At 28.3% G+C, this 14,752-nt stretch overlaps 10 protein-coding genes across 10 annotated transcripts; 5 read left to right on the top strand and 5 right to left on the bottom strand.

Moving 5' to 3' along the window:
• Positions 1–303: 303 nt before the first annotated feature.
• T552_01218 (hypothetical protein) lies at positions 304–822 on the top strand. Its single transcript, XM_018369807.1, has 3 exons — positions 304–392; positions 436–691; positions 741–822. The coding sequence occupies exons 1-3, from the start codon at positions 330–332 to the stop codon at positions 749–751; spliced, it is 330 nt and encodes a 109-aa protein (XP_018226456.1). The 5' UTR covers positions 304–329; the 3' UTR covers positions 752–822.
• T552_01217 (hypothetical protein) lies at positions 739–3,909 on the bottom strand. Its single transcript, XM_018369806.1, has 7 exons — positions 3,613–3,909; positions 2,732–3,560; positions 2,402–2,683; positions 2,161–2,355; positions 1,371–2,117; positions 1,127–1,324; positions 739–1,072 (listed from the first exon to the last, which is right to left on the bottom strand). The coding sequence occupies exons 1-7, from the start codon at positions 3,879–3,881 to the stop codon at positions 785–787; spliced, it is 2,808 nt and encodes a 935-aa protein (XP_018226455.1). The 5' UTR covers positions 3,882–3,909; the 3' UTR covers positions 739–784.
• A 252-nt stretch (positions 3,910–4,161) lies between these two features.
• Positions 4,162–5,184, top strand: T552_01216 (hypothetical protein; the record flags this gene model as incomplete). Its single annotated transcript, XM_018369805.1, has 4 exons — positions 4,162–4,671; positions 4,730–4,865; positions 4,912–5,030; positions 5,074–5,184. The coding sequence occupies 4 exons, from the start codon at positions 4,162–4,164 to the stop codon at positions 5,182–5,184; spliced, it is 876 nt and encodes a 291-aa protein (XP_018226454.1).
• Positions 4,298–6,376, bottom strand: T552_01215 (hypothetical protein). The gene is made up of 3 exons (XM_018369804.1): positions 5,689–6,376; positions 5,428–5,645; positions 4,298–5,375 (listed from the first exon to the last, which is right to left on the bottom strand). Exons 1-3 carry the CDS (start codon positions 6,347–6,349, stop codon positions 5,214–5,216), a joined length of 1,041 nt encoding a protein of 346 aa, XP_018226453.1. The 5' UTR covers positions 6,350–6,376; the 3' UTR covers positions 4,298–5,213.
• Positions 6,377–6,807: 431 nt separating this feature from the next.
• T552_01214 (hypothetical protein) lies at positions 6,808–7,981 on the top strand. The gene is made up of 4 exons (XM_018369803.1): positions 6,808–7,271; positions 7,320–7,648; positions 7,695–7,835; positions 7,878–7,981. Exons 1-4 carry the CDS (start codon positions 6,854–6,856, stop codon positions 7,935–7,937), a joined length of 948 nt encoding a protein of 315 aa, XP_018226452.1. The 5' UTR covers positions 6,808–6,853; the 3' UTR covers positions 7,938–7,981.
• An 82-nt stretch (positions 7,982–8,063) lies between these two features.
• T552_01213 (hypothetical protein) lies at positions 8,064–10,249 on the bottom strand. Its single transcript, XM_018369802.1, has 6 exons — positions 10,153–10,249; positions 9,932–10,101; positions 9,399–9,886; positions 8,911–9,353; positions 8,708–8,863; positions 8,064–8,666 (listed from the first exon to the last, which is right to left on the bottom strand). Exons 1-6 carry the CDS (start codon positions 10,202–10,204, stop codon positions 8,110–8,112), a joined length of 1,866 nt encoding a protein of 621 aa, XP_018226451.1. The 5' UTR covers positions 10,205–10,249; the 3' UTR covers positions 8,064–8,109.
• Positions 10,250–10,359: 110 nt separating this feature from the next.
• Positions 10,360–11,543, top strand: T552_01212 (pyridoxal kinase). The gene is made up of 4 exons (XM_018369801.1): positions 10,360–10,448; positions 10,495–10,892; positions 10,940–10,944; positions 10,987–11,543. The coding sequence occupies exons 1-4, from the start codon at positions 10,394–10,396 to the stop codon at positions 11,495–11,497; spliced, it is 969 nt and encodes a 322-aa protein (XP_018226450.1). The 5' UTR covers positions 10,360–10,393; the 3' UTR covers positions 11,498–11,543.
• Positions 11,535–11,926, top strand: T552_01211 (hypothetical protein). Its single transcript, XM_018369800.1, has one exon. The coding sequence runs from the start codon at positions 11,580–11,582 to the stop codon at positions 11,883–11,885; it is 306 nt and encodes a 101-aa protein (XP_018226449.1). The 5' UTR covers positions 11,535–11,579; the 3' UTR covers positions 11,886–11,926.
• T552_01210 (hypothetical protein) lies at positions 11,923–13,610 on the bottom strand. The gene is made up of 4 exons (XM_018369799.1): positions 13,480–13,610; positions 13,013–13,434; positions 12,135–12,956; positions 11,923–12,085 (listed from the first exon to the last, which is right to left on the bottom strand). Exons 1-4 carry the CDS (start codon positions 13,562–13,564, stop codon positions 11,969–11,971), a joined length of 1,446 nt encoding a protein of 481 aa, XP_018226448.1. The 5' UTR covers positions 13,565–13,610; the 3' UTR covers positions 11,923–11,968.
• Positions 13,611–13,750: 140 nt separating this feature from the next.
• On the bottom strand, positions 13,751–14,740 carry T552_01209 (proliferating cell nuclear antigen). The gene is made up of 4 exons (XM_018369798.1): positions 14,654–14,740; positions 14,586–14,604; positions 13,875–14,532; positions 13,751–13,828 (listed from the first exon to the last, which is right to left on the bottom strand). The coding sequence occupies exons 1-4, from the start codon at positions 14,693–14,695 to the stop codon at positions 13,795–13,797; spliced, it is 753 nt and encodes a 250-aa protein (XP_018226447.1). The 5' UTR covers positions 14,696–14,740; the 3' UTR covers positions 13,751–13,794.
• Between the last annotated feature and the right edge of the window lie 12 nt (positions 14,741–14,752).

Raw genomic sequence — 14,752 nt, 5'->3', positions numbered from 1 at the left:
TTAGCAATTTATTCATAGAAAAACAAATTAAACGCTTTTTTTAACACTTAAAAGCCGTTTTTTTTAGTTTTTACCTTGTCTTCAATATTTTGGAGGTTAAAGTCTTTTTTTTCGAGGCCTATAATAAATGAAGGGACACCCCAAAAAAGGATAAAAAAAGTTGAAGTTAATAATAAAAAATTAGAATGAAGAAGATTTTGTTGTTTAGCTATATTGATTTCCAAAAGAAAGAGTTTAAATAGAATTAATATTTCTTAATTCGTTTTTATTGCCTTTAAAAAAATAGTTTATGTCATTAGCCCTAAAAAAAAGAGTAATCAAAGTTAAAAATGGAAGAAAAATATTATGAAATCCATCCATTAGTTCCAGAAGCTATTACCCATAATTTTAAAGTAAATGATTATTTTTTTAGAAGAATGAAATGAATGAAAATAGATTATTTCACATATTCGAAGTGTAACATCAATTTTTTTTGGTCTTGTAGCAGGTATTTTAAATTTGACATCATATTATGGACTTTTGTTTTATATTCTTGGAATATCCTTTGTGAGTCTTTTTATTTTTTTTATATTGACAAAACGTCATCCATCACATTATTTTCTTTATCATAGAGAAATATGGACAAAAGATATTTTTTCCGGATTGCTAAGTTTTATGTTGAGTTGTACTCTATCATATAGTCTAGTATATGGTAATTCTGTTTTTTTTTTTTGATAAATTATTATTTATATAATGTATAGTTTATATTTGATGTTTTATGATTACAAATTAGTTTGTAAAATTATTATAGTTCCAATGATGAAAATACTCTCTTTTTACCGCTTTCTAGTTGTTTTTTGTATTCTTCTTCATTATAGAATTCTTTCGTATGATGAATTTCCCAACTTTGATGAATATATTTTAAAGCCGCTAAATTATAACCTATCATATCTTTTTGAACTTGCAATTCCTTACGCAATTTAATTCTAATAGAATCTAACATAAAACGTATAGTTTTATCTGCAATAATTTGTTGATGATGTACTCTTAAAAGATTAAATAAAATTCTACATATCAATTGAATATTTGACCCCTAAAATATTTTAGCATATAGATATATTATATAAGTATATAGATATATAGATACCTTTTCTGCCCAAAGATCAATGAATGTTAACATATATATTACACTTTTAAATGGAAGTACAAGTAATGCATCTTCTAAATGACTAGAATGAACTTTTTCAAGTATATTTAAAACGTAATCTTCCGCAGAAATGTTTTCATTAGCAACAAATATAGGATTTCTTGTTGGAATTTTCAATTTATCATTATTTTTTTTCGCCTTTATGAAATATTATTTTTTTTAAATAAAATAATTAAGTTCAAACCTCTTCATATTCTCTCATTAATTCTATATCTTTTATTCCAATATCAAGAGCATCAATAATTCTTTCTCCCGCCATTACAGATTCTAAAGTTTGTTTTCCTGCTGATGCAAGTTCATCTATTTTTTTATTTTCATTCATTTCATATTTATCCATTTTTTCAACTAAATCTCTTTCATAAAATCTTTCTAATTCTTTCTCCTTTTGTTCTTGTAAAAAAATTGGCTCCTCTGTTTGATTCCATATTCTTATGCTACGATCATGACTACCTGTAATTATAAATTTGTTATTATTACTAACTGCCAAAGCCCATATTTCACTATGATGCCCCTCTAATTTAAGAATATTTTCAAATTTATCACCATCCCAGTATTTAATTAATTTATCTTTTCCTGTAGAAAAGAAATTGTGTCCTTTTTTTTCAAATGCAACTTGCATAACACTATCTTGATGAGCAAAAATACTTTTATGACAATCACCAAAATCTAAGCCCCAAAGCTTTATATTTTTATCTGCGGAAGACGTAACCAAAAGCTTACTATCTGAGGATATATCCATAGATAGAACAGGAAGTTTGTGTCCATATAATGATAAGAAAAACTTTAAAGTATTAACATAAAATACTTTAACCGTAGTATCCAAAAGTGATATAGCAATTAAATGACCGTTAGGAGAAAAACAAACAGATAAAACATCATCTGTAAGATTTAAAATACGCATTTCTTTTATTTGAAGTTTCATTGTTTCCTCCTAAATTTATAAAATATATATATATACTATAAATATTTCTTACGTCTGAAAGATCTTTTATAATTTTTAAATCCCAAAATTTCACACTTTTATCTGAGCTTCCTGTAACAAATCCTTGACCATCGGGATGAATTTTAAGAGACCATATAGATTTTTTATGCGCCAAAATACGTTCAATCATAGTACTAGAAGGAATATCAAATATTTCTAAATAACCTTCTTTTGTTCCAACAATTACCTAAACATAATTAGTATTATCAATAACTTTATATAAAGCTAATTACATATTTATTTTCTAAACAAAAACTGCAACATAATGCATATCCACATTCTAGACTTCTTATACATCTTCCTGTTTTTATGTTCCAAATTTTTAAAGTCCCATTAGAAACTGATGCTAACATTTCATCATTTGAGTCTATTGACAATGAACGAATGTCAGAACGATGACCGTGCATTTCAATAGAAAATGTTTGTAAACACTCTAATGGTTCAGAATGATTGATTTTAGCTACAACAGGAATATCATATATTCCTATAGTATTATTTGAAAATGAAACGAGTAACTACATACTAATTAATATAATATAAAAGCATAATTTAATTAATACGACCTGCATAACGTTCTTTTTAATCGGATTTTGTCCAGAAATTCCCCAATCAATAGATCTAATTTTAGAAAAAGTTCTAATAGTCGTATATAAAACAATTTCATCCTCTGGAAGCAATGAAATATCTTCGTTACTATCATTATGTTTCTCTTTATTTCTCTTTTTTCTTCGACTTAATAATTTTTTAAGTTCTTTTTCATCTCTTTTTTTATATATTTCAATTATTTTATCTGCTCCATGACATGCAAACATATCAAATACAGGATGAAATGCAATCGTTATCGGACGTTCTTTGCTTTGTCTTGTCAATGTACATTTAAGTGTTAATCGATAGCTTGTTTCTGCAACAGATTCTGATCTAATAGCAAGAACATCCGATTGAATACACCATATCTTTAATTCACCATCTAATCCTGCAGTTACACATATTTTTTGGTCACAACTAACACCTAATGCCCAACATTCTCCATGATGTGCAATATGCGTTTCTACACAGTGCTGAGTACTCAAATCCCATATTTTAATAAAAGAATCCTTAGATACACTAACTATCCATCCATGATCTTTAATAGGTTCAATAAACTCCACTTCATTAACTGGCGTACGAAGAAATACACATTCTGTAACTTCATCTTTATGACCACGTAATCGATACATCCCTGCTTCCGATACAACATCCCATACAATAATATCCGTATCTTTAGATCCACTAACAAGTCTTGTCCCTGTAATATCAAATGTAAGCACCGTAACACTCGATCGATGTCCATTCAATTTCATCAAAAATTCCTTTTTTTCAAGTGTCCAAAGACGAATACTTCCATCCTCATATCTACAAATTTATCACCCTTTAAAACTTATTCTCCTCCTTCTATTCATACTACCCCACTCCAAACATATATTTATTTGCTAGATTTCTCTTGATTGACGTCGTTTCTGACTTGCAATCAAAATCGCTCCAGCGTAATACCTCTTCTCCCTTCTTAATGTCCCATATAATAACATCTTCAAGCGCCGGAACTACTGCCAGCCCATTCTTTACTTTAAATCGTTCATTTATCTCCTTATCATCAACCAATATACTGTTAGATTGGTATGACGTAATAACTCCCCAGGAAAACCCAAATTCATAGTTCTCATAGCTCTTAACCATAAAATTTATTGATTTATCTTAATATCCTATAAAATATTAGCTTTTTAAGCTCTTATAAAGACTATTTTCCTTATACTTAGAACTTAGTTTTTTTAATGAGGTTAAAGCTCGGAAAAAGGCCATATTAATTGTCTATAGTTAAGTAAAAAAAAGAAAATAAGAGAATTATATAGGAATTAATGAAGGATTTAACAAGTAATCATATACTTCTTGAATATATTGTTGAGCAGTGGATTTTCAGGCAAAAAAAGCGTTTTTTTTTGATAAAAATTGATGAAATATGAATAGAAAAACAAGTTCAACAATTGACCAAGTAATAACAGATTTTGATGGGGTTTTATATCATGTTTCAACGCCAGAAACAAAGACAAAGATGTTAGTTTCGATAAAAATAGGATGTTTTAAGAGTTTAATGAAATATGATTTACAAGAAGTTCTTGAAAGATATTATGGAGGATTAATTGTTTCTGCAGAGGAAAAATATGATTTTTCACTATATATTGATCAGGAAAAGATATCGGAAGATGAGAAGGAAAAGAAGGAACTTGTTCGTTGTATTGGATTACTTAAGAGAAATATACTATCAGCGCCATTTGAAAAGGCGTTTTATATACAACAAGTTCTAGAGAAAGAGCAAAAAGATGAACAAAATACTAAGAATATAGAGAAGGAAATTATAAAAATACAATATAGAGATGAAGAGGCTATTTTTATTATTCCATCTTCAGATAGAGTAACAGTTATTTTTAGTACGATTTTTAAGGAAGAAACAGATAGAATTTTAGGAAAAGTATTTTTGCAGGAAAGATATTAAAAATACAAGAAATAGTTTATAATTGATAAATTAGGAATTTGTTGATGCACGTCGAAGACCAGCAATTCAAAATGCACCTCAAGTTTTTTATTCATATCGTGATCCACCTTTAGAAATTCAATCATTAAATGATTTAAAATTATCTGATAATATAGGCTATGTAACATTTGGTAAATTATCCAGAAGATTTAAATTTGTATTGATTTTTTTTTGTAGTTTTATTTCCTCAACATTATACACCTCAAAAAAAAGATAATTGTATTGCAAAAATTCAATTGTTTCGAAATATGTTATGTTACCATATTAAAGCATCTAAAGTACATATGCATGAACGTGTAAGCATATGTTCTAAATAAATTAACTTTCTTATATTTTTAGATGCGAGCCAGAGTAGCAGAATTTTTAAAGATTTTGAATCGAGCTAAATTAGAGAATACAGAAAAAGAAAAAAAGACTGCGTCAGGAAGAAGTTTTAGTGTATCTAGATAATGGATTTGATGTTGAAAGATTCGAAATATTTATAATGTATCAAATTCATTTAAAATATCTTGTAAATGATCTGGTAACTGACCGGATTGATTTAAACCAATCTCTCTTAATTGTTTTAATACATTTTTATATTCCTCTGATTGTTTATCTTTACTTTTCAAATTTACCAATGATATTTTTGCCTCCGCTAACTATTTACCAATAAATTATTTATTACAAAATACAAATAAATATTAACATTACCATCATAAATAAATTCTCTGAAATACTATCCCCTTTTTGTACTTCATACGCTTTCATAAAATACTCTATCGCTTTTTTTAAATGATTTTCTGCCTGAATCACTGCATTCGTTTCTTCTTTTATTTCTTCCATCTCTTCGATAGGTTCAAGATAAGCATTTGACATAGATAATTCAATAAATCCTAACCCTTCCAATGCTTCTGCATCTGATTCATTATCTATAAATTATAAAAATACTCCCATTTCACAAATATATATTACCATTCAATAATAATTGCCATTTTGATGCTACCCATTCATTAATCACCTTTTTTTCTACATTTTCGCTACATTCATCTCCAATCCTTGCAATCCAATGAACCAAAGGTGTAATTGTACGATATACTTCTACTGAATTAGATGCATCTAAATCTTTCATCGCACTTTTTAATGTAGGTTTAATTAATTCATAACATCGTTGAGGCTGATGCATAAGTTTTGTAAGCTTTGCTTGACCACGAAGACACTGAATAGTTTCCCGATCCATTTCTTCAATTGATGTCCCTTTATTTACCCACGATTCTCCTTCTAATGCTGCATTGCAGCACTTAATAGCTGCATCAATTAATAAAAATGTCGTCGAAATAAATGAATCCGCCAATTCTGCACTTAAACAAAATCCTTCTCCATATAAATCAACATAATCCTGTCTATTTAGACTGGATTCATTCTTATCAATAGTTAAACTCTTATTAAGACTCGTATCAATATCAATTAATCCTTCAATATCAATATCTACTCCTTCACTAGCAAGTTGTGCCAAATCTAATAGCGCTTTTGCCTTCCAGCCATTAGGGAAGGTATTATTAACCTTTTCCTGTGCTTCTTGTACTCTTTTCCTTTGGCTAGCAGCTATTCCAAGAGGCCGGCGCTTCTTATCCATATAGTGAGGTTAAAAAGTGGAGTCGAGACGGAGATAACGATTTCGACAATATTATTAAGGAAGGATAAAGCTTAAAAAAAGGCAAGAAAAGGGTATTTTATTGAGAAAAATACGAGAATTTATTAAATATTGGATATTATTTGATATATTTTCTTTTTTTCAGGTAAAAAAATGATTAAAATTGCATATAAAAAAGCTAATAAAAGATTAGAATAATTTATAGATTAATATTAAGAATAATAGGATTAATAAGGGTATATAATAGGTATTATTATATTTTCTATATAAAGGAATATATTTGAGAGTTTTTTTTTGAATTATTTTGGGTTTAAAAGGGTCAAAAAAGAGAAGATTGATTGTATAAATTATTTAAAAGGAAATTTGATAAATTTATAAGATTAAAAGGGTTATAAAAGGAGAATATTAGTGAAATTATAGAGGGAAAAGAATAGAAGATTATTGGATAATAAAATTTGAGTAATAATTGTGAAAAGAGGAGATATAATGGAGAATAATTATTTGAGATCTAATACATCAAATAAATCGGTATATGGAGGAGAAAATTCCAGTTTTTCAGAGAATTCACATAGTTCGTTGCGTAATGCGGGTCTTTTTGAAAGTAATGATACCTATGAACAAGCTAGAAGCAAATTATTTGAAATGTCGCCGCCTAAATATGAACAACATTCTTTTAATAATAAATATACATCAAATACGAATAATAGCCGTATGTTTTCATCTAATGATCAATATACACCGTATAATATAGCGGAATCAGATAATGAAGATGTGGATGCTATTAAACAAGAAATGCGATTTGTTAAGCAGAATAGTGTAAGTAGTACACGAAATGCTATTCGAACAGCTATTCAGGCGGAGGAAATGGGAAGACAGACATTAGAAAGGCTAGGAACACAAAGCGGTAAAATGAATGATTTATTTAAGTCTTGATTTATAATATATTATATAGAAAAAATAGGAAGTACAGAAAAGCATTTAGATCTTGCAACGGTTTCTGCTAAAATGGCGGAAGATAAGAATAAGAAGCTTAATCAATTAAATAGGAGTGTATTTATTCCTCATTTTTCAAATCCATGGAAAAAACAGACACGGCTTAAAGAAAGAGAGCAATATATTCGTGATCAATATGAATTGGAGGAAAAGGAAAGGGAAAGGACAAAAAGAAGTGATAGCGAAAGTAATAGACGCATTAACGATGCTCTTTATAGACAAAAAACTAGATCGTTTGGAAAACAATCATTGAATGATAGCATGCGTTATCGTTTTGAACCAGATGAGGTTTTTATTTAAAAATAAAAAATGACATTTTAATATTTTAAAATAGGAAGATGATGATCTTGAAAATGAAATTGATCAAAATCTAGCTCAACTTGGCAACATTACTGCTCAACTTAAAGCAATCGCTACTGCTACACAAGAAGAAATCTTATGTCAAAATGAAAGACTTGATAGGATATCCGACAAGGTTAATAGTTTAATATTCTAATATTTTTGCTGATTTTTTAAGGGACATAAATTAAATGCCGAAATTTATGTTAATGCAGAAAGACTTAAGAGAATGAACTAAGGATTATTCTATATTACTATAACTCTGATATAATATCATTGAGTTATAACTACAATCAGAAGCGATTATTAATCTATATCTACGATACACGAATAAATAAGAATGAATATTAAACACCTATACAATGGATATTCAAAACAAACAATATTTCTATTTTCAAGATTCCTCAAAGTTAATTTTCATCATTTAAGAACTTTGTTTTTCTTTTTCCTAGTACATCTTTGAGTTCTGAAACGACTTTCATTCCTATTTCTCTATCTTTTTTTATTTTTAAATGTTTTTCTCGTTCTTTCTTAATTCTTTCAATTCTTTCTGCTCTTGTAGGTTTTTGCAATTGTATATCTAATTCTGAATTATTTGAAACTGTCTCAAAGACAACTTCCTTTTCATTGGTACTTAAAGACGTTTCTTCTGATGATTGCAAACATTGTGAATATGGTGATGATATTTCCCAATCATTTGTGATTTCAGAAAGGGCTTTGTTATTTCTAGATTCATCTATAGAGCTATTAGAATCTAGTTTTAATGATTTACGAAAAGTAGGATTTGAATCCTCTGTCTTTTGTGAATTAGATTGTAAGTCTTTTGGTGTTTGACTATCAGATTCAACACATATTTTTAATAAATAATTTCTCCCTGATTCCCATTTTTCCATTAACACTTTTAAATCATCTTTAAGAGAATCATAATAACATAGAAAATCATCTTTAATGTTTTCATCAATGTCACCTTATTGATTTAGATTACTAATTTAATATAAGGACATTTACCTTGCATCAAACAATTGGTTTCTTCTTTTAAAATATATAACTTCGCTTGAAATCTACGCAAAACTTGAAGAAGTACACCAATGTTCCGTGTATAATCATTCCACTTAATATTTTTTCCATTTGTTTTAGTTTTTGATGCAGACAATTCTGAAATTCCTATTTATATTAATAACAGTAGATGTACAGACATATGTAATTATTACGTTCATTATTTTCCAATGACTCTTCAATTTCATTGCCAAAATTACTCATTAAATCAGATAAACTTTTCAATTGATCAATAATACATCCCCAAGAAGATATATTTTTAAGACTTGATGTAGACATTGATAAAAGTGATACAAGACATTGACGTCGTTTTTCATGTATTGTATAAAAAAGTGCTTTTAAATATGGTAACCCATCTGAATGATCCTCTTTAAAATATGATGGAAGAGAATCAAGATCTTGAGAATTCGGCAAATTATACATTATTTGTAATGTATCAAACTCTCGTTTTGAATAAAATGTTTGTAACAAGGAAAATGTGCGATTATATGATAAAAATACTTGAGATAATAAGGTTGAAAGCAATAAACGTAACATTTTGCAACGTCGACTCTGTGAATTTGCTTCAATTCGTGTAATTGGAGGTAAAGGCGATGATCTATATATCATTAATTTAAATAAAATATATCAATGGATCTTTAACAATAAATAACCACGAGAAATAAGCTCCACCTCCTGAATTAATGATAATGTTTTATTAATCGTAATATCAAAATGTTGAGATGTATCAACAAAGCGTTTCATAAAAAATATTGCCCTTTTTTGAATATATTTAGAATATATCCTGAAATGATAGATATAAAGAAATACTGCAACAATAATACTTATAATAAATACAAAAAAATACCCAACTCCTCTATTAATTCCATAAATATTACTTTTAAGTTTCCAACTTGTAACCAATGCTAGTACAACAATAAAAATACCTGAAATAGACCAATAAAGCGAATCATCTGCAATTATTCCAAATAATATATTCTTGCTTTTTTTATCATTTATAGACGTTTGTTGAGGCTGATACAATGATGGTGATATATTTTCATTTAAAAGCTGTGATGTACATATAATATAGCGAAATCTTTCAATAAACTGAGACTTCTCTGTTTCTGAAAGGTATATACTCAAAAATTCCTGCTTTTTATCACTTCTTCTCCATTATATATCGCCTTTATTTACCGAAAACAATGAATATACTTTTACAACCAATGAATATGATTTATCCGAGAAATATTTCATTTCTGATGATAGATATCTACGTTTTCTTGAACGTTGACGTACTTGAGATGTATAATATGACTGAAAAATACTTTTTATCTTGCTCTCAACATCATCTCCCTGTTTTATGTCTATATTTCATCAATTTTTATGCAAAAAAAAGGATTTCTATGAAATAAAACCTTTTATATAATCTCCAAGAGGTGTATTCTTGAATATCACTGTTTCTGCCATCAAAAAACGGCTTTTTTAGACTATTTTATGGTTATTTAAATGTTATTGATCGACATCAAAAACCTCCAAAAAAACATATATAATAAGGAGCAAATAAGACAATATATTAAGGTAAGAAAAGATGATTAAGTAATTCTCTGACATTAGTTTTCTATAGTTATCTTTTGAAGCGTAAAAAATAAGCTATTTATGAGTGATTTATCATATAAGAAAGTTTTGTCAATTCAATCAAATGTTTCATCGGGTATAATTGAATATAAGAAGAAGAAATTATTGATATATTACTGAAGGATATTGTGGAAATCAATGTGCAACGTTTCCGTTGCAACTTTTAGGATTTGAAGTGTCAACGATTCATACGGTTCAGTTCTCTAATCATACGGGTTATGGACGTTGGCGAGGACAAGTCTTTAAAGGACAACATATAATGGATCTTTATGAGGGGTTAAAAGAGAATGGATTTACTAAAGAATATGATTTTTTATTAACAGGGTATGTACGTGGAAAAGAAGGGATCGAAACGATTATGAATATTATAAAAGATTTAAAAGGAACGAATCCGGGGATTGGGTGGTTATTAGATCCAGTTCTTGGGGATGAACGAGGTTTTTATGTTAGTCCGGATGTTATTCCAACATATAAACAACTTATTCCTATGAGTGATTTGATTACGCCGAATCAATTTGAAGTATAATCATTGTTTTATATGTTTAAATGTATTTAATATATAATTAGGCAGAGTAAAAATATATTTTTAAAGAAAAAAATTTATTTTATAATAGATTACTTTCTGGGCAAAAAATTACATCAATTGAAAGTCTTACGAGTTGTTTGGAATGTTTACATAAAAATCATAGTCTTAAACATGTTGTAATTACATCAGTTCAATTCGATAATGACAAAGAAAACTTGTATATTATTGGATCATCATGTAAATCGGACTATACACCTCGAGCTGTTAAAATAAAGGTTCCCTATTATAAACAAATCTTATCGGGAGTTGGGGATTTATTTTCAGCACTTCTTCTTGGTCGATTTAATACTAATATTAAATTATTACCTTCAGATGAAATACCAGCGATTAGTCTTCCTCTTACTATTGCTCTTGAAATTGTAGTTTCATCTGTGCAATCAGTTATACGAAATACACTTAACTCAATTGAAAAGGCTTCTGTTGATCAAGATAAATTATCAAAAGCAGAAGTAGCTAAATTAGCTGAATTGAATATTATTCAGTCTCAGGATTGCTTGAAGAATCCTAATATTGAATTTAAAGCAACTGCTTTATCATAGTATATTTATATATATTTATATATGTTTATATACATCGTTAAAATATACATTTTAAAAACTAGTTAAATATAATAGAACAAAGATGACAAATACAGCATTTGATGTTTTCTTATTGGAACTTGATACTTTGAAGGATTTTTCATCTTCTATATTATTCCCTTCTATTAATTCATCATTAACTTCAGAGAACGGATCCGGTGAAGAAGATACGAATGAGATATTCTGGTGTAATAAAGCGGAAAAATTAGCTACATTAGAGCAAAAAATACATGAATATCAATCAAATAAAATATTAAAAAATATTGAAAAAATATTAGATAAACTTCAATATCAAATACATCAAATATTACAAATAAATTTTTTAGAAAATAAAAATACAAAAAAATAAAAATATTATGATTATAAATAAAAAATCAATAAATTAAGCTCTATAAATAAGTAATTTTTTTATTAAATTATAATTATGTGGGATTACTTTTCTTTTATATCCTGTTTTTGTATATTTTTTTCTTGTAAATTTTTATTATTTTTAATTCCATTTTCAGATCCATTTTTTTCATTTTGCTGACTTTCAGAAGCAATTAATTCCTAAAAATTTAATAGTTATTTTGAAATTTAATACTTTTATATAACTAACCTCTTGTTCCATAATAACTTCGAGTCTTTGCTTATTTGTTGCTTCTTTATCTTTTATGTTTAACTCCGTTTCATGATATAATTCGTCAGGCAAACTCGATAATGTAGCAATTAAAGCATTATAATGCCTATCAGATTGATTATCTTGATCATACATAAATGCGTTTGATAAAACTAAAAGAGTGCTTGGAACGCCATGTTTTAAACGTAAATCAAGCCATTGCTGTAATTCATCTCTTAATTTTGCTGGACTTACGCTATGAGTACGAATTCCTCTATTGGCACAAGCTATTTGTAATTCCGGTACTGAAAGTGTTTCTACACCTTCATACCAAATTGCTTTATCGTCCGACTTAATCTGACGCATTTTATGTCTAATCTGATACCTAAGCATAGGATCTGTTCCAAATGTGTTTAGATTCATATAACGACAGATAGCAACTAATTGAGGACGTGAAAGGTTATCCAATGTTACATCGTCTCTAAATAATTTGGATACACTAATAACATCCGTTTGCGATGGTGGTTCTTTTCCATTTCGGATTTTTCGAAAGAATTCAGTAAATTCTTCTCGTTGTTTAGTTGTCGTACTAAAAGGCAAACCACTTTCTTGTAATGTCATTCTCAAAAATTGAGAAACACTTTTTCGTGTATCACTTAATCTTGCTTGTCTTTTCTCCCTATCTTTATCTGCTTCATATGTAGATGGAAGCATATTAGGAAATAATTTTAATGCCACTGGAAGAAGAAACTCTGCAAAAGGAATCAAAACAAACGCTGAAAATGGCACAAGTCGAACTAAATCTTTAACCGTACGTTTAAGCTATTTCATTGTAAATAATACTTGTTTATATTTTTTTATAAATTTATTTAACTTACTTGTCGATGTTCTCGTCTAGTTAATTCATGTCCTGCCGCCATTTTTAATGCAAGTTTCCATGATATCTTCGTCTCTGCTCCTAAAAGCTTAGTACCATCCCAATAATGTTGCGCTTCATGTTTTATTTTTTGCCATATCATTTTTCTTTTATTATTTGTTTGTGGCTTAATTTCTAACTTTTTTTCCTCCACTTTTGCAACCTCTTCTTTGCATGCTTCTAATACTGCTTTCCCTATGTTCTTCTCCTCTTTTTCCTTCTTTTCTTTACTTAATACTTGTTCATAAATTGACGATCTTTGACTTGATATACTAGATCCTCGTTGATATGTTGATTTAACCGTTTCCATAGAATATTGACGAATACTATTACATGATACTATCCATGGCCTACGGTTTAATATAGTTCTTGCGTATAATGAAACTATTTCTTCTTCAATTCTTAATAATCTTTAAAACCTTATATTACTTGTTAATGACGGTATATTAGATGAAACCCATAGGAAATCCGGTGCCAGCTGAAAATAGGATGTTCCAACCCTTCTATATTTCATGTTTATGGGTTCTTCTTTGCCATCTACTAAGCTTCTTGACTTTCTTAAAAATTTAAGGTTGATCAGCAGAATCCGGAGATGTCTTGATCCATCGAAAATGACTAAGTGACAAAATATAGAGAGGGAAGAGAAGTAAAGATGAGTAAATAATGTATGAAATGATTGAAATAAGTGAAATAAGTGAAATGAAAGAATGAAATAGAAAAAAACTAGAAAGAAGAAATAGAAGTTTATTCTTCATTGATTTTTGGTGCTAAATAGAAGCTATATATAAGAATTAGAATAGATAAAAAGAAGAAAAGAATAGTACCGAAGATAGCCACCTTCCATTTTATATTCTACCATAAGAGGAACTTCATTGCTCATAGAAAGAATAACAGTATCGGCGAGAGGAGTAGCTTTTGTAAAATTGACTAAATATTTTAAACTAAAAGTAAGTGAAACAGGTTCATTAAGGTCTATTTTTGTATCTTGATTTTGAATCAAAGTGATACTTCCATTTCCAATGTCGCCAGCACAACTAAATTTGATGCCTTCTTTATTTGCTTCTATATGAACGCTTTCACTTAAAGCCAATAAATCCCGACAAATACGTTGGAATTCAACTGATAATAATTTAGCAACAACACTATATTCTGTATCAGGAATTCCCAAATGTTCTTGATCAATATCCATTAATTTAATATCATATTCACTAATACGATCATTTGTTGGACTTTCAAATACCATATTTAATGTGTCAGGCGTATCTTCTGCTTTAAGAGTAATAATATCTTCATTTTGAGCACATTTAAGAACTTTAGATAATGAATTCAAGTTAATTCCAAGAGAAATATTCCGATCACACCGATATGGCTCAAATCCATCTGCTCTTAAAAGCATTGCTACCAATGCAACATGAGAATTATCCATTGCCTGAAGCGCAATTCCTGATTCATTGCAATCTAAATTAGCATCGCTTACTAATTCTAATTTAAATATATTAATCCTTATTCAATTATATTATCTTATAAATTAATACCTTTAGTAGCTTCTAATGTCTATCATAAAAACTTGTTAAATATCTGTTTTAAACCGGAAAAAAAATACCTTTTTTAAAATAGATGCTTGCTGAAGTCGTGCCTCAAGCATTTGACTATAATATCAAGTATTTAATAGTAAAAAAAAGTATAAAACTTGTAAATATTT

This window comes from Pneumocystis carinii, assembly GCF_001477545.1.
Source record: "Pneumocystis carinii B80 chromosome Unknown supercont1.5, whole genome shotgun sequence".
Classification (NCBI taxonomy): domain Eukaryota; kingdom Fungi; phylum Ascomycota; class Pneumocystomycetes; order Pneumocystales; family Pneumocystaceae; genus Pneumocystis; species Pneumocystis carinii.
Note: the sequence above shows the minus strand (reverse complement) of the source record. Positions and strands in the feature narration are given on the sequence as shown.

Excerpts from the sequence above, each read along its gene's own strand:
- T552_01218 (XM_018369807.1), top strand. The coding sequence starts at position 330 with ATGGAAGAAAAATATTATGAAATCCATCCATTAGTTCCAGAAGCTATT. Across the intron at positions 393-435 it reads CTATTACCCATAATTTTAAA|ATTATTTCACATATTCGAAG; the intron begins GTAAATGATTAT and ends GAATGAAAATAG.
- T552_01217 (XM_018369806.1), bottom strand. The coding sequence starts at position 3,881 with ATGGTTAAGAGCTATGAGAACTATGAATTTGGGTTTTCCTGGGGAGTT. Across the intron at positions 2,684-2,731 it reads TTAAAAAGAACGTTATGCAG|TTACTCGTTTCATTTTCAAA; the intron begins GTCGTATTAATT and ends ATTAGTATGTAG. Across the intron at positions 2,118-2,160 it reads TTATAAAAGATCTTTCAGAC|GAGGAAACAATGAAACTTCA; the intron begins GTAAGAAATATT and ends TTATAAATTTAG.
- T552_01215 (XM_018369804.1), bottom strand. The coding sequence starts at position 6,349 with ATGGATAAGAAGCGCCGGCCTCTTGGAATAGCTGCTAGCCAAAGGAAA. Across the intron at positions 5,646-5,688 it reads ATGGCAATTATTATTGAATG|ATAATGAATCAGATGCAGAA; the intron begins GTAATATATATT and ends TATAATTTATAG. Across the intron at positions 5,376-5,427 it reads CAGAGAATTTATTTATGATG|TTAGCGGAGGCAAAAATATC; the intron begins GTAATGTTAATA and ends ATTGGTAAATAG.
- T552_01214 (XM_018369803.1), top strand. The coding sequence starts at position 6,854 with ATGGAGAATAATTATTTGAGATCTAATACATCAAATAAATCGGTATAT. Across the intron at positions 7,649-7,694 it reads ATCGTTTTGAACCAGATGAG|GAAGATGATGATCTTGAAAA; the intron begins GTTTTTATTTAA and ends ATTTTAAAATAG. Across the intron at positions 7,836-7,877 it reads TTGATAGGATATCCGACAAG|GGACATAAATTAAATGCCGA; the intron begins GTTAATAGTTTA and ends TGATTTTTTAAG.
- T552_01213 (XM_018369802.1), bottom strand. The coding sequence starts at position 10,204 with ATGGCAGAAACAGTGATATTCAAGAATACACCTCTTGGAGATTATATA. Across the intron at positions 10,102-10,152 it reads TCTTGGAGATTATATAAAAG|ACATAAAACAGGGAGATGAT; the intron begins GTTTTATTTCAT and ends GATGAAATATAG. Across the intron at positions 8,864-8,910 it reads GTCATTGGAAAATAATGAAC|GAATTTCAGAATTGTCTGCA; the intron begins GTAATAATTACA and ends TAATATAAATAG.
- T552_01212 (XM_018369801.1), top strand. The coding sequence starts at position 10,394 with ATGAGTGATTTATCATATAAGAAAGTTTTGTCAATTCAATCAAATGTT. Across the intron at positions 10,449-10,494 it reads TCAATCAAATGTTTCATCGG|GATATTGTGGAAATCAATGT; the intron begins GTATAATTGAAT and ends ATATTACTGAAG.
- T552_01211 (XM_018369800.1), top strand. The coding sequence starts at position 11,580 with ATGACAAATACAGCATTTGATGTTTTCTTATTGGAACTTGATACTTTG.
- T552_01210 (XM_018369799.1), bottom strand. The coding sequence starts at position 13,564 with ATGAAATATAGAAGGGTTGGAACATCCTATTTTCAGCTGGCACCGGAT. Across the intron at positions 13,435-13,479 it reads TAATATACCGTCATTAACAA|TTTCATTATACGCAAGAACT; the intron begins GTAATATAAGGT and ends AAGAAGAAATAG. Across the intron at positions 12,957-13,012 it reads CTAGACGAGAACATCGACAA|CTTAAACGTACGGTTAAAGA; the intron begins GTAAGTTAAATA and ends ACAATGAAATAG.
- T552_01209 (XM_018369798.1), bottom strand. The coding sequence starts at position 14,695 with ATGCTTGAGGCACGACTTCAGCAAGCATCTATTTTAAAAAAG. Across the intron at positions 13,829-13,874 it reads ATGGAAGGTGGCTATCTTCG|CTTCTATTTAGCACCAAAAA; the intron begins GTACTATTCTTT and ends TCTTATATATAG.